Source organism: Patagioenas fasciata, chromosome 1 (genome assembly GCF_037038585.1).
Source record: "Patagioenas fasciata isolate bPatFas1 chromosome 1, bPatFas1.hap1, whole genome shotgun sequence".
Taxonomy (NCBI): Eukaryota; Metazoa; Chordata; class Aves; order Columbiformes; family Columbidae; genus Patagioenas; species Patagioenas fasciata.
Window position 1 is genome coordinate 109595655 of NC_092520.1, and position 26188 is coordinate 109621842.

Genomic DNA, 26188 nt, shown 5'->3' on the forward strand with positions numbered 1-26188 from the left:
ATAAAAGCTACCACAGTTAGATGAAACCGAATTAGGCTGACAGAATAAAATACATCTTTCTTTCAAGATGACATGTCTAAACAAGAGGAAAAAAGCGGATAATCAAAATTTAAATGTCAGACAACAACATTCAGAAAGGAGCAAAAACTACCTGTGAGGAATAAATTACTACAGGCCTAAAAGCGAGTACATCAAGTACATCAAACACACTTGTCCGTCTGCCAGGGAGAGGAAGCCCTGGCAGCTGCACTGAGGGGCTCAGAATGCAGCTGGTGAGAGAGGTTTTTGCACCAGAGACACTCTCCACAATTAAAGTATGGCTCAAATGTATATATAGGTGTGTGTGTGTACATTAACAGAAGTGACCTAGCACCTAAAAAAGGGCAAAATTCCCCAGCTCTTAACTGTGATGTATAACCAAATTTACTCCCAGCAAAAGCTTGCAAATCCAACCAGTTTGTTTAAGTTCAGAAGACTGAGGAGATCCATGGAACTACCAACAGTAGATTTGACTTCTATATCAATATGCACCAGAAGGACAGAAATAGTAGAGATACTCTACAGGGGCAGAGGCAGCACCTTTCATGGAGACAAGTCTCAGATGTGAGGGAATACTTTGAAGGAGCAAACAAGTTGAGCCAGGAGAGCAACCGAGACCAGGCAACGTATTTGGGTTTCCACAATACTTGGCACAGCTCTACAAAAGGCTCAGGGGTAGGACCTATGTTGCTCAGCTTTTTTGAAATGGGTGTCTTCAAACAAGTGAACAAGTTTATTGAAATGAAAAAAATTAATTCTACCTTCAAAGAGTCACTGGGCAGATCATAGTATATTGTTGTAAAACACTTCTATGTGCTACCTAGAAAAAAGTATACATAAAGGAAAACTGAACTCAAAACCAGTTCTTGCAAGATTAGGGAAGTTGCCAAATGTTAATGAATATGCCAAAAGAGGCAAACAGAACACTTAACATTATTAGGAAAACTGTACCTTTGTAAGAAATGACCCCACATTGTATGACAGAATAGGGAGCACTTGATGAAGTTACTAGACAACCTCATTTTAAACATAAACCCCTGTATTTGTCACACTGCACCCAAGTGAACTACAGCAGATAAATATTTGGAGATGAAAGGCAGAGGCAGAACTCCCAGGAGGCGGCCACAGGCTCAGGCAGAGCCCTTGCTCTGCCCACCCTGCCCTCCGCCTCAGCAGACCGGTGCTGGTGCAGCAGCACTTCACCCACATGCTGCCCCGCTGGCTTGTCCTGGCCACTGCGTGTCACACACGGCTCATGGATGTGACCCTGTCACAGCACCCTGCACTTCAACAGTAGGCTTGAACTCAAACTTCACATCTTTTAATAGCCATTCTCGAGTTTTCCAACAGAAACAATGAGCTCAGTAGATCCAGTCAGAAGACATGAATATGATGTTAAAGAAAAACTCGGAGTCCAATATATTAAGCATACTTATTTACTTAATCTATACAGAATCGAGTAGATAAAATTTCAGATTCACATTAGTGAAAAATCTCTACAAAATGTTTTTGAAAAGCAAAACAAGACTGCCTGTTCATTTATCATTTTTCCTCATGAAAGCAGACATGGGTTGTAAAAATAAAGCAGTGTGTTTAGCACAAACTAGATTTCTGCATCACTTTTTTCACAGTTATTTCCATCTACAGTCCAAAGAGGTAGATTTTCTGCAACACCTGAGAATTGAACTGTAACATAACCAGGTGTAATGAAAAGAAGGACAAAATATTAGAGATACAGCCCTAACTTGCTTGCGTACACATACAAATATTTGGGTCTTGCATCACATATAATTTAGCCTTTTGCAGCTTTATCATGGTGAAACTGTCAATCAGGCCCCAGAGTTCTGGCAACCAGACATACTCATTTCAGGCTACATCAGTTCACGGCCCAGGTTAAATAGTTTATGTTAGTGGGAGAAAGGCATTAATACAAGTTTACGTAAAAACCCTACTGGAGCCAATTTGGCTGCAGACTGGCAGTGCAATAGCCCGCTGTACGGCAGATCAGTTAGAGTGCTGAGCTTATCCCTTATAGAAATTTGTCTTTTTTTTCCTTTTTTTTTTTTTAAACATAACTCTTTAAGCTATGCATGAAACTGTATTGACTGGTTTCAGGAAGCAAAGTCCAGCTCACCTTGGCCAAAGAAGTTGATATGACATCAGTGTGTTAAGGGCAGGAAAAAGGAAATATATCCCCCCTTTAAAAGCCTTTCACTTGGGATGTTCTGCGCAATCTACATGTAAAGTCAGTAACAAATATATTTGTATTGCTGGTTTATACATATGTCTCTAAAAGCCCTTTAAAATATTCTTCATCAGGGTCCAAAAATTCTCTCTCGCCTCCGCATAGAATAAGCACTATAGAAAGAATTGTTAAAGATACAAATGTCCAAATAATAAATTGTAAAAATAGAAAACTGCATGTCCTACCTTGCCAAGGGTATAATGCATCAGATACAAAGTTTTTCACTTTTCCTCAGGAAAATTACTTCATGCGTAGTGTTAGCTGAAAACCAGTTCTTGCAACAACCATTTTTTTTTTAAGCAGTTTGATTCTATAAAGCAAGTAATTTGAAAAGCAAGTCTGAAATACTCCTTTCCAGTAATTTTATGCTATATGGTTAGCATGATTAACATTTCAAAGCTCTGAGTCTAACCTGACTGCTCATTGCTACCTTCTTTTCATTCCTGCATTGTGCTTGGACCACAAACACAAAACCCACACACATCTAGGAGAAAGATGGCCAGCTTCCCATTTGCTCCACCATTTAAGAAATGTCAGTTTTGCACAGTTCCTCTCAGTGGTATGAGCTAACACACATTTATCAGGCCTCACATAACCTTACTCTCTTTCAGAGACAGCTACATTATTTCAATGTACATCACTAAAGGAAAAGGATATCAGGAGCTCAGTGCAGCCTGAACATTCAAGTAATTTCGCCACTAAACTGTCAAGGGCAACGAGGGTGGGAAGCTCATGGAGAGATGTGCTTGATTTAGAAACCCCCTCCCAAGTAAGTGCAAAGAACTTTAAGTACCAGAAAAAGCTACACATGCTCGTATTTCTTAAAACTACAGCAACCAAAACTAGAAAATAAGTACATGGTAACTAAAGTTAAGGGTGGCCTGAAGTTATTTCACACATTGTCTTGCCAAAAAAATAAACATTGGTCCTAGTTTCTCTCAAGAAGTCAAAATACAAATATCAAATTTTCTAGGAAAAGACTATATGGTTTAAGGTCAACAAGGGAGCTTTGCTTGTAGTATGTAAGTACCATCTTTACCAGACAACCTAACTGGGAAGGCACGCTGCCAACTGGTACAGCTTTGAGGCTGAGTGTGCAAGAAACTCCACGTTGTACTTCAGGAAGAGCATTTGAATCTACACGTTCAATTAACCAGTATACACTTAACTAACACTTAAACACATTGCATAAAAGGCTATTAGAGAAAGCCTATATGCCACAGACTTGTGTCTTCCACACTTCTGGCAGGAAATGTCTATTTTCCAGCCCTTCGGATAATCCAGAGATTCATCTAGACAGTGACAGATTTCTCTGGTCAGGGTACCCACATGACTGACACACAGCAGCTCAGAGGGAAGAATGTGACCAACACTTGTGCAATAGGCTACACAACTGCAAAATTCCACTCTGCAACATTGCTGTACATCTTCTCACGCATTTGTATTTAACATGTTCACAGGCAGGGCAAAGAGGCCAAACTAACCTTCACAACATAACCCTGAGAAGTCTGCAAAAAGTTGTACACCCTGTTTCACCAGCCGCAAATTAAAGTATTTCAAATCTGTTTTTTTTTTTCATACCATGAAGTACATAAAACCCTTTAAATTTATCTTTCATTATATTCCGGACCTTGGTCATTCGTATATACGAAAACGTACTAGAGGGGAAAGCTGACATTTTTTACTGGCCATTAGAAATCCTTATGTAGGTAAATTTATGGGAAGAATTGGTAATCTTTAGTATACTGAGTGGCAAATCAATGAGCAAAACTAGAATGCTGTTCTTTAAACCAAAAAAGTGACATGCTGTCACTGTTTTCCCCAAAACAATGTTGTATCTGTACACGGTCTTCCATGACAGTGATTTGTGTTGTGGGGAGGAAATGCACATGCATCCTTTTATGGAAAAATATTTTCTTTTAAAAAATGAGGCAGATGTGCAACACAGTTGTGGAAAATTTATAGTTTAAGCTATTTAAAGCTGCTATGCAGCTTCCTGTACCACGTAAGTCCAGTAGTTCTAAGAAAATACAGATATGGTAGAAAAAGTAAGAAAATTTTCACCACAAAACCAAATAGTTACCACCAACAGAGAAAGTTATACACAAAATATATCTCTCGATACAGTGTTTACACTTTGTTTTAGTCTACAGATTCAGTGCCAGGAACAGGACTTGTCAAGACAGTCTTTTCAGAACTATTTGCCACAAGTGATTCCACATCGGGTTGGATCCCTGGTTCCGTGTCAGTGGGAGTTCCCAGCTCCTCGTGGGAATTGAGCGTGCAGGACTGCAACACCTGCTCTGCAAGATCCATGTCTGCTTCTCTGAGAGAAACCTGCTCCTTCAGGACTTCCACCTTCTCGTTCAGCTCGTTCCTTTCTGTCTGAAGGGCCCTGCATAGCTTCTCCAAACGCTCCAGTTTTATTTGAAAGCCCTTGTATTCTTTATCTCTTACTGTTTTCTGAAGGACAAAAGAAAAAAAAAAAGCTCTGTGATCCAGCTGATTTTTTCTTTTTTAAATTAATGAAAAGAATCACCAGTATTTAATCCTAGATATTAAGCCTTAATTAATCCAGTAGGTCAAATTCTAGCATCCTTGACCATTACACTTTCAGATGCTTTGTCTAAGCTGGAGTGGCAACTAACAGCTTTAGAAACAAGCAATGAGAACTGTGTAACTGCATAACACTCATTGTAACTGAGGGCTGCGTATTGGTGAGGATCCCAATATGAAGTCCGATAAGGCAGTCAATCATAACCAAATAATGGGAACTAGAGGGAGCAGAAGGGCTTACAAGTGGGAAATCTACAATACAGCAGCAGAATCCAGGTCAGATGGTACCATACTCTCAGCTCTCCCAACCAACTCCTTCAAAGGACAGAGGAAGATAAGCAGCACTACAGGAGAACCTATATGACCTAGCAGGGTTTAGCAAGAACATACGTAATATACTTGAACATTAGACAGCGTAGGCAGGACTGTGTGCCTAGGGCCTGTGTGAAAACTGTTTGAGCTCTTCTCTTCCTTAAGTAATGGCACCTCACGACCTCAAAAGGAGCAGCAGTGTGGGAAAATAACTGATCCCTTACGCACAGGTTATTTCCTTCGTGTCGGCCTGCTGCGCTGATTGACCTTTGCTCAGCATATTAAAATACAGCAAGTTCATTCAGCTGGTATGATTTCATACACATTATCCCACCAATTAAACAGTAAGCAAGGAAAGATGAGGCTGAAATTTTGTTGTCTCGGGAGTTTAGATTTATATAGCAACTTTTTATTTTCTGTGTCTACGGAAAACAGTACCATTTACACAAGAGAAAACATAAGGCAGGCAATCCAAGAAGGGGCTACTGTGTATTATTTCTAGTTCTCTAAAACTGAAAAGCTGTACAAAGTTCTCCAGGACACAGACTCTACTTCAGCGGTTCTGGTGCTTAAAAGATAATTACCTCTTCAGCCATTTGCAGAAGAGCTTTGTTGTTGTTTTCCCACTTCGTACGCCACACTATGGTTTCCTTTTCCAGTTTCTTAATCTTCTTTGTCATCTACAAAAAAATAAATAAAAGACTTAATTTTGTGGCTTGTGTTGCAATGTAGGTAGGTTTACATGAGAGATTCAAATTCTTAGTGTTACCTCCCAAGCCCAGTTTGAACAAGTTACTTTACAGAAAAATCCTTCTGCACAAAAATCAACCCCACAAATACAGACTCCTGCATTCAAATAAAAGATTGATTCTTAAAAGCAGCAGACTAACAACCTTCAAGTACAATTAATAAAGAGCTCCAGGGAAATAAGTTTTAAAACATGAACACAGCCAAAAAGACTCAGAAGTACTGTATGCCCTTGATAAAACACTAAAATGGGGTTGTAGATATTATGCAAATGCCAAAAACTAGAAAAATTACATTTCTCTTCCATAATATGACAAATTCTTATGCCCTACTTTATGATCCAAATTAAATGTCAAAATACGCCATATATTTTCAGAAGGGAAATACTGCTACAAAATCTAAAATGCATCCCACTAACAGCATGCATTTTTATATTACTTTTTATGAAACTAAGTAATCTTATAAGATACCTTCTCCATTTCTTGCCTGAAGGTTGTAAAGAGTTCATTACTTTTTGCCATGGTGGTCTGGAATTCTTCAAACTTATCCATGTAAAGAGACAGCTGTGGGAAAAGAGGAAGGAACATTCATTTGAAGAGCTGTACACAAATACAAAAATATTAAGGTAGGAGGCAAAATTAAACTCAAAATAGCAGAAGAGGAACTTTATTTTTTTATATTACCCTACAATTTCTTTTTGAGGAGCATGCAAAACCTGACTGAAAGCATGCTATTCAAATTATATTAATAAAGGAGAGTTCTATGTTTATAGAATAGCAATATATCTTAAAGTAAAAAGGATATTATGTTTAATAAAATGTTGGAAAACATAACAGTTCATCACTATCTCATTAAAAAAAACCAAAAAAAACAAAAACAAAAAAAGAAAAAAAAAAAACCAAAAAAACTGTGGGCATATATACATATACAGGAAATCTGGCATATGGTTAGTGAAATTAAACTTTAAAAATGACCTTTCCACCTTAACCAGCCAAAGCTAATAACCACGTCTGAGACAAAATAAACATGATCCATTCCGGAAATCAAAATACAGATTCACAATTTATGAAATCTGCCCAGTGAAGAAAAATCATGGAAAGTCAATATTGACATGGAATTCATTTAACAGCAAAAAGCATTCCATTTTAAAAAAGTGAAGAGCATTGACATTTGACTACATAAAATGTTCTTGCCCTGCACCACAAAAGAAATCATAACATATTTTGCTGTTCCTTCTTTAATTAACATAGTTTAAGAAAAATAGCTTATGTCTCTTATTAAAATGACTCATACTATCAGTGTGTGATTTGATGTTCTAAGAATACATGACCATTTACTAGTCTCTTCTTACTCCAACTGAAGAGTAATCAGATTTCTCCATTCTTACATTGAGGGTTGCAGGACAATATAACACAGAGCACAAAATACTGTATTTTACTCTAACAGTAGAGGAAATTTCGTAACAGAAATTACCTAGCTTGTCAACAGTACATCGTGACTCTTTGCCATTATTGTGACTGAACTTTCCAGCTCATCTCGTTCTACAAAAAGCTGTCAGTCCCAGGAAACCACAAACCATACACATTGTTACTACTAAAAAGCATTAGAAAAAGGCAGTGGGATTTTAAATAAAGGGTAATCAACGTGAAAAAAATCATAAAAGACTAAGTGTGGCAAAAAACTATTTGGGACAATTTGGATATTATTGAGTTCAAGTCCAATGGAGATATGTGTGTATGATTACATTTAAATACACACATACACTTTTAATATAACCATTAGAAAGCCTGGAAGAGAATTAGGTACGGTAAGCACGAAAAAGGGCATGAAACAGAGCTTTCAAGGAGACTGAATACAAAACCTCAGAAAACTGAAGCAATAACAGGAATAGCTACTGCTTCTCAGATGCTATGACGTCAGCTCAACCTGCCATCTCCCTTTGCCTCATGCTGAGCTCTTGTGTGGCCAATGACTGCAGGTGATGCAGAACCACAGTACAAAAACTGGAGACCATCTCTCCACTCTTACAGGGTATTTTGCTGTAGCATTTACAGCAAGGAAACCATCTGAAGACAGCAGTTTTTTGTGGACAGACACTCAGGTTACTAAATTTGAGTAACTACAGGGATAAACATGACATTATTTGCTCCCAATCCTCCATGACAGGACAAGATAGAAACCAGGAAGGAACAAATTCTAAAACCTGCGTGGACAAAAATCCCCACCTAACTCTTCATAGTCAAAAGAGCCTCTCTGGTCCTGAACAGACATAATAAAGTACCTTTGGAAAAGAGAACAGCTTCAGAGAAGCCAAGGAATGGTAAAGTAGCCGCCACAATAGATTCTTGAGCCTTCATATATTCTAGTCTCTGTGATATCAACACTACTAAAGGATATTAACTCCAGCAATTCAGTGTTTAGCATCTTCCAGTAGCAGTACCCTCCAGATATATTCAACAGCAAGTACAAAATGGCAAGCCTTTACAACTTATACTTCACTATTCAAGAGCTACCAATTGAAGAGTTACCATTGGAAATTAAATTTAAGACTTACTCAAAAAATACCAAGTACTTTACACAAGTGTGTTGTATCTAGTAAATTATAACGTTCTTTCATATGTTGTATTACATTCGCTACAATCACAAACCTCTGGGTATTTTCTTTTTGGAACAGCTGTTACTAAAGACCGTGTCATACAAAAAAAAAAAATGTACCTGTTGCTTCAGCTGAGCTTCCTGTTGCTTCATCTGTTCACATTTGTGTCTGGACTCAGTAGCTTCTTTTAGCAGCTAAAAAACAATGCAAAAAGCCACATAATGAAGCAAGTATTGCTAACAATGGCTTAACTTAATCTATGAAGCAAAATGAACAAAGGTTAACAACACTTAAGGGCCCTTCAACCATGTTTGCTCACATGGGTTCATTACTATACTACACTTTCATATATACAATTTAAAGCATGTTCTGGCATGCAGGATTTTTTACTGAGACATTTTTCTGATTGGTAGCGTGAGTCAATGTTTCTATTTCTGTAGCAAGTCTGAACTGCTAAATTTATACGAGTAGTTCATGAACAAACTGTATGTAATCCATGACTGTTTTGTAACCTCTCTAATTTATTTTCCACCTCCATTTCTCCAGTCACTTTACAGACTAGTTCAAACCAATTTTGCTTCAGCTTGACACCACTTTGTAGGTTCATCTTCAAAGAGATTTTCATCAGCTTCTGATTTCAAAATTACGTTCTAAAAATATAGAACAATCCAATACTGGATGATCATTTTAAGATTACAAAGGAAAAGTAAGGCTTTTGCCTAGAAGTTACAAATATGTAAGGAGCATTAAAAAAAAAAAATCTTCATTTAGGAGCATTAAAAAAAAAATCTTCATTTAAGTATTATTTTTTAATTGGAAGCAAACTTCTTGGAAGATTGCAGTAAATTCCTGATTACCAACATAAAAATAAAACATCAGGCATAGTTCTGGGGACAGACAGTTCAGAAAAGCATATTCTCTATTTTGCATTTGTTATTTCTTATAGCATAAAGGCAGAAGTTACAACTCCTGACTGCAATAAAGTACCTGTTTCAGTTCAAGACATCTCCCAGTCTAAGGAAAAATCTAAATAATATCCAGCAAACAACATCATCACTTGCCTGTAAATATGGACATTAATATTGCAGGCATCATACACAAATCTCAATCTCGCTCTTGATATCTATCCTACCTTTCAGAAGACAGTCCCCTCAATTTGCTGTTATTTGCTTTATTATTTATTTATTTTACTTTAAATAATGAAAAATCTTGTTTGGTGGGTTTTGTCATTTCTCGTAACATACAAAGAATTCACTTACAAACTCTCTTTCTCGCTGATGTTTTTCCTCTGCTTCTTTAATAAGTTGAGTAGTTTGCTGAAGTTTGGCATCCACAAGTTGCTGCTGCAACTCTTTATGTTTGAACACTTTATCAATATGCTAAAGGAAAGAAGAAAATTATATTTGTCAAATATAAACAGTTCAATGGTCAATTAAGGTAAGTGTGCACATATGGGGAGATGCATGTTGTTTAGAAGTTTCATGCAAAAGAAAAAGCAGGAAAAGACCATTTTACATGCCTTTTTTCTCCCTCTATCTCCATACATTATAGCTACACTTTTGTCTTTCATGGAAGCCAGATGCATATTTTATTACACTGGTACAGTACGGTCAGTTACTTCACACCACACATTTCAAAAATTCTGTAACAAGTAGTCTGCATCCTTTCTTCTAAAGTTGGTGTACCTACCTCTAATCCTTATTTTACTTTGTTACTTCTGATTATCTCATTGTAGATGCAAATATTTCACTATCACAAAAGGTAGGGAACGAGTCTACAGAGAGCTTTCTAACTGATCCACATTTAAAACACGCACACAAAAAAACACCACTTGAGAAGTTATATTCCAAACCTCCTGTGCCAACTAAGAACTCACAAACTAATCTTAGCTGTAGAACTCCTTGAAGCTTAGTTCTCTCTTTGACAAGGAGAACTGGCCATTTTCCACTAGTGTAGCTCAGACTGGCTAGGCTCACATACTGGTGCCAATTAAAGCTAGCTCAGTTAGCCCTATATTACAGTCATTTCCATGACATCAGTCCAAATATATTCTTAAAACATAGCTTATTTTGATTCTATGCCAACAAGAAGGAGCTGCATATGCAAAGGACCTTCCCAAAAACTCCTAACCTTAATGAACCAAAACCAATAAGATGGCAAATAACTAATATCCCCTCCCATTATAATGTGAAATTATACTTTAGAAGAACTTCAAATACCAATACCTATTTATGTTGAAAATAACCTCTGGAAACCCACCCAAACAAGTCTGATCAGGGTGCTCTAACCTTGCCTAGATGAATTCCAAATACCTTTAAAGACAGAGGTTCCACAATCTCTGGACAACTTATTTCTACTCAGCAGTTTTTACTATGAAAGATTTTTTTCAATGCATCTTGAATTTAGATACGCAGACAGGAAAAGCAGATAGAGGGCCAAATGACTACTTAATCTTTTGAAGTAGTGAAGTAGAAAGAATAATTTAAAATATGTAGATACAGTTGCTGTAAAGTACTAGGGTTTCTTCTTCCCCTTAAATAATTATCTGATCCTTACAGTTAAGGAACTAACAGAATCCCATTAAAAGCATAATGCAAGCACCTCTTCACGCAATGCATACTGCTCAATGAGTTTCTTCAGTTTTTCCCCCAGTTCAATATTTTCCTGGCGGAGCTTGGCATTATGTATATCATGCTGTTCCAGTTGAGTCTGAATTTCATTCAGTGTAATCTGGAAGTGTGCAGTTGCTTCTTTCCGTCTTTCTTCTTCTTCACGAGCTTGCTGCATGTTTTCTTCCTTTTATGAGAGATTAACATGTTAAAGCCAAATCATGCACCTTTTTCATATCTGAATGAGAAACAATGGCAATAATTTACTCCTGTACAGTTTCAAGTTCTATGGTGCCAGAGTTAACAAAAGCCACAATTGTACCAGGCTATATGGTGACTATCCATATGAAGTACACGAAACAACGAATCTAGGAATTCCAAAACTTTTGAGAATCTTGTTCTTACCACTACCAACATTACTCAGAGCCTGGTATTCTAAGATGCTACATTAATACCTTTGCAAAATTAAGAATTACCCAGCTGTTAAAAACAGCATTGATATTATAATGAAACCTCCTCACACAAAAGAACTTCTTGGCTCCCTTCCATTTCACTCCCATCCATTATACTCTGACAGAATTAAGCCTTTTTTGATATCCTGCCATTTCATGCTGTTATTTCACTTGTGCTATTTTTTCCAGCAGGCATAAGCGTTGCTCCCAGAAATTAATATGGCAAGACCACATACTTCAAGTAATACGAACCAGTTTGAGGGGAAAAACAAAAATGGTAAGCTGAACTTTCCCCATATTCTTCACCTTAAAATCAGGCACACTTATGCCACATGCCTCTTATCTTCTGTAGGTACAGGTAACAGGTAAAGTAGCAAGTAAAAAGCAGCAGCCCTTATTTTGAGCAGTAATCACTAAGAAATATTTCTACCACCACTGGCACTGTAATTTATGTAAATAAACTAACCTTCAAAGTCTTGTTATGACGCTGTAGCTCCCGACAGAGAGATTCCAGTTTGCTACGTGCCAAGATGGCCTTGCTATGCTCACTCTGTAAGTGGACTTTCTCCTTCACAACTTGTGCTTGCTTCTTCTGCAGTATCTTCATCTGCTTTTGAACATTCCGGCTCTCCTCCAACTAACATTAGAGAGTATATTTACTAAATAAACATAGGTGAAACTATTTTTATGCATCTAGATGAGCACATTCAAACTTTTAAACATTTCAGATGAAAGTAAGGAACTGAAATAATTTCATTCAGACCCCCAAGTTGATCTTAAGAGAAGCTCCCATCATCCTACAGACAATTCTAAATGTGTTAAGGACCGAAGATGAAAATATACAAATTCTAACTTAATAAACTTTTGCCTTTGAGGAACAGGGACCATGGACCTTCTGACCATGGCCTATCAGCTTGCATTCAGCTAATGCGTAGGACTAGGCCTGAGAAAGGAGGATGCAGCAGATAAAATTAAAGGCCAGCTGAGACCAGCTTTTCAACAAGTCACAACTTTTTCCACTCTCTTATCTATAAGGTTCACACAGCTGTTTATCCAACAGGTCTTGTTTTTACTATCAAAAAGAAAAACCTACAGAACTGTACAGAGTTTGCTCTTGTCAGCAGGAGTTCCTACCAAATGAAGCAGTAATTGATAGAAGTTTCTAAAATGCTACAGTATTTCAGAAAGGAACAGATAAAACTAGCAGGCCTGACAAATCAAGTCAAATACTATTAAAGCTGCACAGCTCAGACTTTGATGACTTAAGTGATCTGTAGTCTCAAGCATTTGAAGCAAAAAGTTCATTCCATTTCCTTTAGGCTGTTTAGATGGTAGAAGACAGTATTAAACTTTGTATACAGTGCTGACTTCAAAATCTGTTCTATGAACACCCAGTGAATAGAATTTTCTTCCATTAATATCTAGTTGAGAGTAAGCTCCATTACACACAATTTTTGGGCTCCCTGAGAAACCGTATTATTTAGAATCTGTTCTATTGTAAAGCAGGTAACAATGTTAAGCATAACACTGTTCCTTATTAGATAGTGCCTCAGCCTCGGGACACCACAGGAAAAGAAGGCTGGCAAAAAGGAACATCACCATGACATAAGAGAATACAATACTGGTTTTCTGAAAGAGCTCAAAATAATGCTGATGCACAAAAGAAAAAAAGAAAATTAAGGACCTCCATGACAACAATAAATTAAATGTATCTTTAATCTAGTTTTGAGAAAAGGTATGTTAAGAGAATATTTTGATACTCAGACATAAAAAGACCGTTTCTTGGGTGGCCAGAAAAAACACTTCAAGTGGCTGTGCTGTTTGCATACCTACAGAACTTCAGGCCCCTAAAAGTATGCCAGTGTGAGACATATCACCAAGGATGCAAACCTTCCTGCATCACAAACTGATCTCCTGATAGATTCCAAATTAGAAAAAATAAAAATTGTGGAAGATCTTTTGCCAGGAGAGAGGCATTCCTACCTTCATTGTACAGTCCTTTTCATGAGACACGACTGAAAAACCTGACAGTGAGCTTTAAAGATGATGAATCTTTAAAAAAAGAAAAAAAGCATTGTAGGTGCACTGTCATTAACAGCTCAAACCTCTGCTGGCATTAAATCTGACGCCTATGCCAGTGGTTCACCACCACTGTCACAAAGAAAAGAATGCATCTTAAAAGAAACACAACCAGATCCAACCTAAACTTTCTAAGGGGAACAGAGTACCTCTAAGACTCATTCACCTGAGACGGAGCTACTATTACACCCAGACAAGCTCCCACCCAACTTCCCAGCAGTTCCAAGCATCACGGGGAAAGCAACTTCTCTAGGATGGTGACTATCTGTGGACTGTGAATGCTTACTCTGCCTACAGACTATGGATCCTCTCCTGGGAGGGGAACAAACCTGCAAACAGGTCTCTCCTGATTGCCAAGCTTCTTGAAGGAAATTGCCATTTGTTTGGTCTGGCAGTTGCCTAACTGGTTTGAGATCTCTTCTTCAACAAGGGAACCCAAAGTGAAGATGGTGCCCACTGTTTTTTTTCGACAGAAGTGAGGAATTCACCCTAATCTAGCTCCTCATGTCAGCCATCATCACCACTGTGATCTGACATGGGAGACGTCCACTCAAACAAAAAGGTATCACATGCACAAGCCACTGCTCAGAACTAACTCATTTACTGCATTTTTCTCTCACAATATGAATGCTTATTTTTAGGTGGACTCTCCATCCTTGAGCTGCACTATGGAAGTATTGTTCCTCATTTAAATGAAAGTAACTTCTTAGAGAAGCTGCTGGTTTTGTGGGAAATTCACTCATGTTAGCAAGAGTGTGCATGTGAGAGAGAACAAGGAAAACAAAGCAAAAACATAAACAGACCTCCAAGGAGGACTCAGGATTTCCTAAACAGAACTAATCTAAGTCTGTTCTTAAGTAATTAGTATTGCTTCTGTGACTAAAAACACTACTTGCTAGCTTATCCTCAAAGCTCTGGAGACATTATTAATATCAAAGAATAAGTAAATTTATTTCAGAAGTAGCATGCCTTGTTGTACAACCATGACGCCATTTTCAGAAACATTTTCATATATAATACACTTGACATCCACAGAAGGAAAATATTACACTTTTTTCAAGCTGTTCAGTTATCTCTTCAGTTTTGCATTCATTTTATAACTACAAATATGGTGGGAAAACATACACAGTATTTCCAGGCTTTCCATTCTTGCCTGTCCCTGCCTCAAGATGAACAAGTCAAGCATTTTTGTCTCCAAGCACACTCTGCAAAGTGAACTTATGAGCCTTTTTTCCCTTTCCAATTTTGCAATCAATTAATTTAGATAAATTTTAATTTATCCTATTTGGTGTGGGAATGCACCTAACAATCAATTACTGCTAACGTTTTGCCTTTTTTGTTTGTTACTGAAGAAATGCATACTTTTTAATCTGTTCCTTTGCACGATCAGAAAGCATAAAGCAAAATTAAATCTAGTTCCTTCCAACTTTTCGTGCCCCCCCCAAAGTCGCTAAAGAGTTAAGCATAACTGAACTTTTTTTTTCAAATCTCTATAGCACAGTATGTTCTTTCCCTTTATCCTAGGGGTATAAATTATAAAATGCTAGCACAAAAGCATTATCAACAGACAAAAACTAAGAAAATAATTACTCCCAAAAGAAACTCTTAGCTTTTCTGTTGATCCTGATGTTATCCTCCAACATCAAGTTAACAAAAAGTTATCATAGCCTATTTTTCCTTTGAATTTAGGCAGTCATGTAGAAGTGACACGACTACATGCAAGTTTGGCTGAAGCAATACTCATAATAAGCCTGAGGGCTTTTTTTCCCCTACCAACACTGCAGAATATTCAAAATCATTAACTGTCCTGTATTAGAAGTTCTTGCATTCCAGAGTCAATATTAACACATGAATAACTCCTGCTATCTTTACACATTACTTACCAGATCAGCATACTTCTTGCACAAAGCTGCCAGCTTTTCCTCTGGAGTAGAAAGTGTGTTCAAGGCTTGCATTAATAATAGCACTTCTTTTCCTATGAATTACATGAAAGACAACCATGTTAAGAAAAAAAAAAAAAAGAAAAAACAAACACAGAAAGGCAGCCTGCCTCTAGAAGTAAAATATAGCACCATCAGAAATTAGTGTGAGTTAAGTTGTTCTCTGGTTTGATAACTGCATAATCCTAGCAGATGACAAAAGGGAATTCATCACAGTAAGAATAAATCTGTCTTGCCTATGAGCCATTACACAACTTGGATAGTAAAAGTTACTTTTACCTTACAACCACAAAAAAATTCGGTTTATAGCACAGATAAAACCAAAAATATGAAAAAGTGAAATTTAAAAGGTTAAGTTTTGCTAATAAAGGATATTCACACAAGTGTTTTTAATAAGCCTTTAGAATTTAAATATCAGCAGTGCTCTGGTAGCATTGAACATCACAATCCCAAATTTAAAAGTTAATCCAATAATGAAAAATTTCAAAAGTTGATTAGTAATTACCAAATTGTTATTAGAGCTCCCATAAAAATAGCATTACTAGCTGAAGGACTCTTATATATGCATTAACAACTGTCTTTTCCTAAGCAGAAGTGCACATTTTCTCCGAACATCCTGTTAAAGATGACAAGTTTTGGTTACAGAGTAAACCTGAGACAAAGACAGAGCAAATGCACAGCTATACTACAAAAATATTAAAGCCATTTTAAAATGCAAATGCCAAAGAAAGCATACCCAAAGTTTTCTCTTTGTGTTTTTCAATCTCTGGATCTTGTTGGCCATCAGGTGGATCAGTACGGGCTTCTTCTCTCCCAGGAGTCTCCTCACGAGACTCCTGGGAGCAGCACGTGGACCCCGGGTGCTTTCTGTTCTTTGTGATATATTCAGCTTCTTCCAATGGGCTTGTGTTTTCCAGGCCAAAGCAGTTGGACTGTGCGTGCTGCGACGCTGTATCGGACAATTCATTGCACTTGCTGTTCACCAGCTGGTCCTGGTTATTCATTCCTGTCTCTGGAGATCCAGTTTCTTCCATTGCACCACCAACCAACTTCAGAAGGGAAAGGAAGATGTGGAAGTAAATAGCCAAGCAACTGTATTTAAAATAAAAACTTGCACCTTTCCTTTGCTGGATAAATAAGAGTAAACTTCCACCTTATACAAGATGATACTCATTGTAGTTAAGATAAGTACATCAATAACTGTACACAGAATGAGCCTAAAAGCTGATGAAAAAAACAGCACACAACAGCCTGAAGTATTAATTACTCTTATGAAAAAACTTTGATACGTTGTCATTGCAAAAACATTTATACTCTAGAAATAAAATTTGTTCTTAAAGCTCAAAAACTAATTGGCTATCATCTCAGCTGTTAAAGCACACAATCTCAAATGAAAACATTTCTCCCTCATAGCTCCTAAAGATATATCTCAAAAATCAACAGAAAGTATACTAAATCTAAAACTCAGCAAGAGTTGACCTATCTTTGTGTACTGTTATTTGAAAAATATGGTACAGAAATTGAGACAGGAGGACACCATTATTAAAACCAACTTAATTTCATATGGGTTTCAGAAAACTGAAGATACCAGTTTTAAAATAATTCAAGAGGCATACTGCAAGAAAGAAGGGGAAAATAAACCTCTAGGAAGCCTAAAGAAATCCAAAAATACACTGTTTTGATAACATAGATAGGGTAAAAGTTTTAACTACTTCAATCAGAATGCCACATACAATTGTCAGCTCATGACTGGAGAAGATCTGTTGTTATAACAAGAATGATAAACAGGACCAGGAGCGCATTCATTTTGAAATGTTAAAATTGACATCTATGAAGTAATTTAAAAAGTGAATATTAACTGGCTTCAGATTTGGAATCCTACAACCTATGTGTCCTGATTTTGGCTGAGATAAGAGTTATTTTCTTCCTAGTAGTTTGTATAGTCCTGTGTTTGGGATTTACATTGAGAATAATGTTGATAACCCATGTTTTGGTTGGCACCAGTGCCTGGAATAGTAGTCAAGGACATTTCAGCTTCTCACTCCATGCCAGGTGCACAAGAAGTTGGGAGGGGACACAGCTGGGACAGCTCACCCCAAATGGCAAAACACATGTTTCATGCCATATGACATCATGCTCAGTATATACTACACTGAGGGAAGAAGGAAGGAGGGGACATTCAAAGTGATGGTTTTGTCTACCCAAGTAACCATTACATGTGATGGAGCCTGGCTTTCCTGGAGGTGACTGAAAATCTGCCTGCCCGTGGGAAAGAGTGAATGAATCCCTCATTTTGCTTCGCTTGTATGTGCAGCTTTTGCTTTACCTATTAAACTGTCTTTATCTCAACCCACAAGTTTTGTCACTGTTACTCTTCTGAATCTCTCCCCCATCCCACCAGGAAGAGTAAGCGAGTGGATGAGTGTGGCTTAGTTATCAGCTAGGGTTAAACCATGACACTATGACTTTTAACCATACATTGTTTCTGCTCAATTAAACAGAATTTTCCTGAAACATTTCTTAAATCCCCAAATGTTTAACTTTTTGGTTAAATGATTAAACATCACCAGTTGTTTTAACACTGCAGTGATATATCCATATTTTAGAACAGAAGACCTAATGATAACACTCCATAGTTTACTACGCAGCTACCAGACTCCTTTATCAATCACCAGAACAACATTTTCAATTCATAAAAACATTTAAGGCTGAAGAGGATTTCAAGGGTGATTGGTTGGGTGTCTTTTTGTTTGTTTTGTTACACTACAGAGACCGGTACTTAGGACAATACTTGAAGGTAATAGTGTATTTTTTTGCTGTCTACTTGCAATCCTACTACACAACATCCATACATAGTTAAAAGTATGATAAGCAGAGCTGAACTTGTTTTATTGCCAAACTCATCTTTCTCATCATTTTCAGTTAACTGTAAGTAATTAAGCCACAATGAATTATTAAAAAAACAGGCTTGTTTACAGGCAGAGCTATACTGTTTAAGCACAAATTAATTTCAGATTATCTTATGTATTAAAAATGTGCTAATTCTTAAAGCTGTGAGTTTGCGCCGGGTTTTATATTCTGCACAGATGTACTGTTTTCCTCTTCAAAAGGAATTAGCCAACACCAAAGGAATGCAGCCAACACTAATAATATATTGTGAGATTTATTTCAACTCCCAATTTGTTCAGCATGCTTGGAAAAGTTATTTAAAATCATTAAACAAATAAGCATTAATATTGTAAAAAATACATAACAGCTTAGTTGTTCTCTATACTTAAAGCAACTCCCTTGCTTTACACCTTATTCTCAGGGCTGATTCATTCTTGACAAGATGGAATTCACATAATATCTTTCACAAAAGACAGTAAGCTTTTTAACTGCAAATATCTGTATAGACATTAAGGAGTAACTTTTAACTTATCAAGGAAGATTCCCTTTGTGCTGCTCTTTACGAGTGTGGAAATGATGCACCTGCTTTATGGACAAATATAAACAAACTGCAGTTTTATCATTCCCAATCACGTCAGACAACATACTTGATAAATGCTTGCAAAGGTAATGCAGTAATAGAATTGCTGTAACAAATAACCAATGCCAATGTCATTTAACAGGTGACTTTTTAGAGATGTAAAATGCATATTTTTTTCTTTAGATTGCCTTAAACCATAAGGCTTCTATTGGCATGGGAAAGGCTTACCCCTCCAAGCTTAGGGTCAGCTTAACAAACAATCTTCTCTAAAAAACACAATTCAAACAGAAGCTGAAGGTACTGTGTAACATTACATTGACAAGGCAAGAAAGATTAGAGGTACCTGGACACAACATTATACCAGAGTAGAAATGCACTACCAGGGCAACAGCTGAAACTTGCAAGCTTTTCCATGGCAAAGAATGTGAATTTCCAATTCAGACACTTGTGCCTAAGATGCTTGGCAAAAGGTAGGGTAAATCTGCTCTAAACTCAAGTTTCTGGTTTAGCATCGTATTTCCAGACTTTCTGAAATCCACAAACAGACTCAAAATTTTCTTTTGGAAAGCGGAGCACAAAATTGCCAAGAACTCCAAGAAGGAGCCGAGAAAGACTGACTGGCTGTGGTTACACACGGAACAGCAGCTGTAACGGCTCTCTTGCTGTCCTTTCATTTCTCTTTTTCACGCCTGCCTTTGTTGTGCTAGCAACAATATTCCTGCAACTTGTTTTAACACAGTTTATAGCCAGATCAGTACCGCAACCCAGGTCACTGAACAGCAACAGCCAGTCCTGCCAACCAGAAGTGCTAGTGTGATGTGTGGAAAGAAGCCAAAGCACCAGAGTCACTAAAAAAACCACCACCACAAAAAAAAAAAGCAAACACCAACACACCACAAAAAAAAAATGAAACACAACACGCACACACACACATAAAAAGAAAAAAGCCAAACAAAACCAGAGAAGTCCCAAACAAACAAGTCAACCTAATCACAGCCAGAGCACAAGTGACTAAACAAAAGATACCTTTCCCTCACCAGAGGTAGGTAGTTAACACTGAGTACTGAGGTACTGAACACTGTCAGCAAGATGACATTCACAAGAAGCACTGCTTCATTCACATTTAGGCAACACAGATTTTTCACTGGCTTTCATCTGAGAAAATTCAGCCATTTCTAGAGTAAAAATAACAACTACTGTCAGGGATGTACAAGTGACCAGTAAGTTGCAAAATGCCCAGCTCTAGTAGCAAACCATCACAGTAACTGAAACACCTGTCAGTTCAGAGCTGGCAATTCACAAGCATATTCCAAAGCATCTGGAAGTTTCACAGAGTGAACTCCACCACCTCATTAATTCAGCAGAGCTTTTTGTAGAAGTCAAATTAGGTGTCAGTCCAGTTCTTTACTGACAACAGTAATTTCTCAACTCCGAGTATTCTCCATCCTTTGTCAAAAAACCTACAAGGATTTTCAGAACTTTAGACTCATTTTCTGAAGTGTAACAGGGAAGGCAGAAATTACCTATCAGAATACTGAACTGAAGAAAAAGGTTTCTGTACAAGTGTCTTGTACATCTCAAACATATTTGAAAATAATAGCAACAGTGAAAAAACTAGAGAACTTGTCAACCTTCTTTTTGGTTTTCCAGTGAACATGGAACAAAGTCAAGTGTAGTGACAAGCAAGCACGCTCCCTGCAAAACCAAAGCTCAGTGTGGCAGTAGACAGTTCCTGTAATAATATACAATTTTCTTGGCTTAAATAAAATTAAAAATTGGTGACTGCAAGCTAGGATACCGTATTTAAAGACGTGGTTCTACCAGTAGCTAGACCAACCATACAAAAAATAACCTTAAAAAACACCCCTTAAATTCTATCAAGTTGTAGTCCATAAGTTGCAGCCAAACTGACTCTAGTGGCACAACATACTAAAATTCTATTGTATTTAACCTGGATTATGAAGTGTTTGTTTTCCATTTTAAACAAGAGAAGTCTGTTATTGCCTGAAAGGGGCTACAACACTAACAGTTTGATGACTTCCTGATTATGATTAACAGTTTCTCCCTTAGTGTTGTGAGCCACCACTTCAGATATTAAAAACATAACCAGAAGTCTGAACAGCCTTCTTAGAGTCATTTTTAAAACGCTTTAACTACAGATAGTTTTAGATTTGATCTGTACCAAGCTTCAAGCTGGAGTGTAGCAATAACATACATCCACATGAAGAATTTTAAGTACTAAACCACATTAGTATCACTGAAATTGCCCCCCTCTTATGAGACAATGGTCAGAACAACCCCAGTTATTACCTCTATCTTGTCAAATGCGTGCTCATCAGACCAGTGAACTTCTCAGTTTAACATTCCAGTCAGAGCAGAGAACTTCCAACAGCACATTGTATAATAGCGCTGATTCAGTACTGACTGAATAAAAACAAAACAAAACCACCCTACCACAGACTTTCTACTGAAATAACCATCACCTTTTCTAGCTGCTACCATGCTCTCTCAGCTGGCTTCCAACCTCCAATTTTCTAACCAGCTTGAGTGATAGCTGGCTTATAATGTGACAGACCAGAACCAGATTGTTACACACACCTAGAAAGATACCTAGCAACACAGGGTATGTTGCACAGATAACGTGCCACTTCATAAAATGACAAAATTTATCACAATTCAAAACTCTGCCATTACAAAATAAGACACTATCTATCTAGCTCTGAAGCCAGCTCTTACAAGGTGCTGGTATTTCTGAATAAACATATCATCTTCAAGATATTTAAGACAGAGTTACAAGCCAAACAACTTGAAGATGCCTGTAGGGAAGTCACTGGTAACATCGCTCCTGTTCACCCCAATGTTTTTGTTGTCTTCTGCCCTGTTCTCTCAACTTGTACCTTGATCAAAAAGGCACACATTGGGAAAGCTCTACCTTACTTCATACCTAAAAGACGAGAGTGCAAGACAGGTATCCTAGATATGAAATATGGCTATGATCACAAGAGCCTAAGTCAACTTTTCTTCAAACACTAATGCTTCAGCAACATGTGCTGCACATAAGGACAAAACTGACACCTAGACAGAACTTACATGCCAAAATGTATCATGAACAGACTTATTTTCTTTTTCTAGTAGCTACAAAAGTCTGTAACATACAGTGTTATCAAAAATATACTGCGTTTATTATTGGTACTATGTGTAACTATACTGTATACTCCTGCGCACACACATAAGGAATCTTCCCTACCTAAAACACCTCTCTGTAGCTCTTATTAAAGGAAACTATAACTAGTAGGTACAACAACATTCTTTCTCTCCTAAACATTAGTAAATTATCCAGAAGGAAAAAAAAAAAAAAAAAAAAAAAGGCAAGCACTAGCATTAATCTATCTAGACATCTCCTACGTTCCCCAAAGTAGCAGGTGGTCTACACTGTGAAAAGAGTCTCATAACATTAACCTTCAGAATTGCTAATACTTTCAAAAAAATATTCTGGAAGCTTTAGAACAAACATATGTACATAAAACAGATTTTCACAACTGCAAGGCAATCTAAATTAAAAAAAAAAAAAAAACACAAAAAAACCAAACAAACAAAAACAAAAAAAAAAAAAAAACACCACACCAAACCAAAACAAAAAAGCTCAGCATCAGGCTCCAGAAAAGACTATTTGCATAACATTGTTCATCTGACTACATTTTCAAACTTATCACACATACAACTGGAATATAAGCCTTACGCCCCTATCCTGATCAATTACATTAAAAAAAATACTGTGGCAGAAAGTACATCATATTTACCATAAATGTTTACTGTTTATAACAAATTTCAGGCTTCTTGCATTCCAGCAATTTACTTTTACCTGCTAACACAAGAAAACTTACTTTGAAAACATGCATGTATTATAATACACTTTTCCTCAGCACAGATATTTCATGTAACTTAACTGCATTGTGCTGAAAATCAGTTTGAAGTCATTCTTGGTAGTAATTTTATTCATGGTTTCTCCAGAAAAACTAGCACTTGGGGCTGTCACAAAATTTGAGTTTGAATTTTATAGCAGGTGCACCTTCATCCACTGGTTTAGACACAATAACTCACATGCTTGTGACTACAAGACTAGTTTATTAAGATTATTTGCCCATGCAGTACTTCTCTATACTGTGCTCACTGACCTAAATGATCATGCAGTCTAATTATACCTTTCTAAAAACCTGATGGCCCCTGAGGTGGCTTCCCCACTGAACTAAGATCTGAGTTATGAGATCAGAAAGTAATTTCAAACAAACATTCCTCCTTGTTCTGTCATTACATTAAAAATTATGTTCTGTGCACTCACTTATCTACTTTCAAAATACTGGAGTGAGGCACTTGCTGTATGGCACATCATTAGTTTCAAAGCATCACAAGGTTAGAAGTCCCAACACAGCAGGAGGAAGATTAAGCAACATCTGCTTTGGAAACCTGCATTTTATATTTATAAGAAGTCAACAGAATTCCACTGCTGTTGGCCTTACACTCAAAATATGGTCTTTGATATTAGCTCACTTATATTCTCACATGGCTACTGCTTATGGGCCTTACTTTTTTCAGTTACCCTTTCCATGCTTCTTTCTCTTTCAGTGGCCTCATGAAAACACTCCTGCTCTTAAAAATAGCTGGTTTATTTACCTCAAACATAACCACAAAGGAAAAAACAAAACAAAGAGGTTGGGTTTGTATCATTTTTCTTCATTGTGTTCTGAAAACAGATTAGAAATATCTCTGCCCTGTTTTAGCTTAAAAAATAATGAAAAATACCCTACTTCCTGTAATTCTAGCAAAAATTTCACTGGAGTAACCCAAAGCTTAAATGGAAACTTTCAGTGCACTTATATGCAGGGCAAGTGCTGCACATTTCACTAGCCCTTCTTTAATGCAAGCATCTGAGACAGGTGATAATTAAGAAAACATTTAATATAGCATGAATCACTTCCGTCAATGAGGTTTCACTTCCTCTTTACTATAAAGCTAATAGTTTTCTAGTCATCCACAGCACATTTCTGGAAAAAGCAGGGTAGACAAGTTCTGAATTCCCAATGCAAACAGGTCACAAGGAAACTAAAAATAAAGAAGCTCCTGTGTACCTAGGCAGGGGGAGGGAAATCTAATCTGCAAGAGATCGCTGAAGGATTTTTAATTCACAAAAAAAGTTCAAGGGAAAATTTGCTTTATATTCCCTGTCACATGCCACCATTTATTTCATATACCCACAGTCAAATGGAATTTATGTGGAGATGCTGGTTTTTTTCATTTTGTTTTGGTTTTCAGTTTTTAAACATCATCATCTGCTTTCATAGTGAACACTGACCTTACTTAAAAGCCACTTCCTAGTCAAATCTTCAGAAAACACACAGCAGAAAAGACAGCTCTTCATGGAGGAAAACTAGCTCCATAGCCTCCCAAATCTCTCTCCAAAAGCCAAACTAAACAAACACCACAGAGTTACTATTTCTGGGATGCTATTAACTTTTATATGACAGAAAAAAAAGTTACCACAAAAAAAGCCACTTGAATTTATGCAAGGACACCAGATAAGATCCCAAAGTGGCACATGAGATAACCAAGGTGGTTCTGTCATGTAAAACACTCTAGTGGTGATACTACATTTAGGAGAAAACTACTACATATTCTATGTCTTTACTGTTCGGGTTTTCCTAGAAAGACACACAAAAGAAGTTACTGTAAAGTCACCAAGGATGCCAGGACACCGTTGCTTTCAGTGTAGTTTCGGCAGATAAAGAGAGAAAAGGTCCTACTTCGAAGGGTAAAGGAACGTTCCTGTCACCCCTGGCCTCCCCCACCGCGCTGGAGCCAGGCAGGGTGGCCAGGCGGGAGGGGACAGGCAAGTGAGGGCAGGCAGGCAAAGCCCCCGCCGCTGCCAGGCGCACCTCTCACCTCAGCCACACCGCTCGCCCTGGCGAGTGCCAAGTGCCGGCAGTGGCGCCGAGACTGCCTGACACTGCCGGGCCGCGGCTCCTCCGCCGGGCCGGGCGCAGGGGCGACGGCCCAGCAGAGCCCCCGGGGAGGCGGGCAAAAGCCCCCAAGGCCGTCCAGACCCTTGCCCGCGCAGCGGCGAGCGCAGCGGCGAGTGCGGCGGCGAGTGCGGCGGCCCCCGCCCCCACCCACCGGGCCCCGCCACGTGCCGCCGCCCCCAACGGCCCGCCGCGCGCGCGAGGTAAGGACTGCCCCGCCCCCGCCGAGCTCCCCGACAGTGGCCGGAGCGGGAAGGCAGCGGGGGTAGAGCCACCCCCAGCCCCGTCAAGCGAGCAAGGCTGCCCGAGGGCGATGCCGAGACATCTCCCAACACGCACCCGCGGCTGCAGCGACGGGTCCGGTCTCGGGGGAAACGGAGCTGCGCCCAGCCTGCGCAGCGCAGGCTCCCGATAGCGTGGAGAAGCAACGAGGACACTACCTGCCCCAGCCCTGGGTGCCTGGGCTAGCCGGCAGCGGAGCGCGGAGGCCGCATGGGGACGGGGGAGGCGGGGATCGAGGCACCACAAGCCAGTGGGGCGGAGAAGGAGAGCGCCCTCCCCCCGGGCCCGACTGCGCGCCGCCTCACCTCCGGGCTGCCGCTCGGGGCCGCCGCCGCCTCGCCGCCGCTGTGGCGCCGTCCCGCCGCGCTGCCGCTGCTACCTCCTCCGCGCGCTGCCTCCGCTCCGCGCGTCGCCATGATGTGACGGCAGCATCCAAACAAGCTGCCGAACCCAGGGACACCGGAAGCCCTCCCTCCGGGCCCGCCCCCTCCCCTGACAGCAGCCAATCGCCGCGCACTGCTCCGCCTCACGTGGAAGATTTGCGCCCGCCCTGCTCGCCGCTCCGCCAGGCCCTGCCGGGGCGGGCGGGGTGGAGGAACCGCCCGGGGGCTCCCCGGAGGGAGGCGGACTGTGCTTCCCAGCGTGCTCTGCGCAGCGACCCGGCCGCTCGCCCCCAGCACGCACCGCGCGGCTCCCCTGCGCGCCAACCTCAGCAGGGCATGCCTGGAACGGTAGTCCGCTCTGCCGCGGGGGCTGCCGGGAGGTGTAGTCCCGCCGGCTGGGCTGGGGGGCCGGGGCGCGGCGGGAGCGGCCGCAGGCGTGTAGCGTTATGAGAGGCCGGGCTCCGA

General features: G+C 39.2%; 1 protein-coding gene across 3 annotated transcripts; it reads right to left on the reverse strand.

Annotated features, from left to right (window-relative positions):
• Window positions 1–1459: 1459 nt before the first annotated feature.
• On the reverse strand, window positions 1460–25800 carry TXLNG (taxilin gamma). Of its 3 annotated transcripts, none has more exons than XM_065857857.2 (10): window positions 25646–25800; window positions 16312–16624; window positions 15519–15610; window positions 12023–12193; window positions 11097–11291; window positions 9755–9874; window positions 8615–8689; window positions 6370–6462; window positions 5737–5832; window positions 1460–4747 (listed from the first exon to the last, which is right to left on the reverse strand). In XM_065857857.2, exons 1-10 carry the CDS (start codon window positions 25754–25756, stop codon window positions 4427–4429), a joined length of 1587 nt encoding a protein of 528 aa, XP_065713929.1. In that variant the 5' UTR covers window positions 25757–25800; the 3' UTR covers window positions 1460–4426. The 3 variants fall into 3 exon arrangements, with proteins under 3 accessions (XP_065713929.1, XP_071668816.1, XP_071668819.1); XM_071812715.1 differs by lacking the exon at window positions 25646–25800 and adding an exon at window positions 25499–25565; XM_071812718.1 differs by lacking the exon at window positions 25646–25800 and adding an exon at window positions 25398–25458.
• Window positions 25801–26188: the final 388 nt, after the last annotated feature.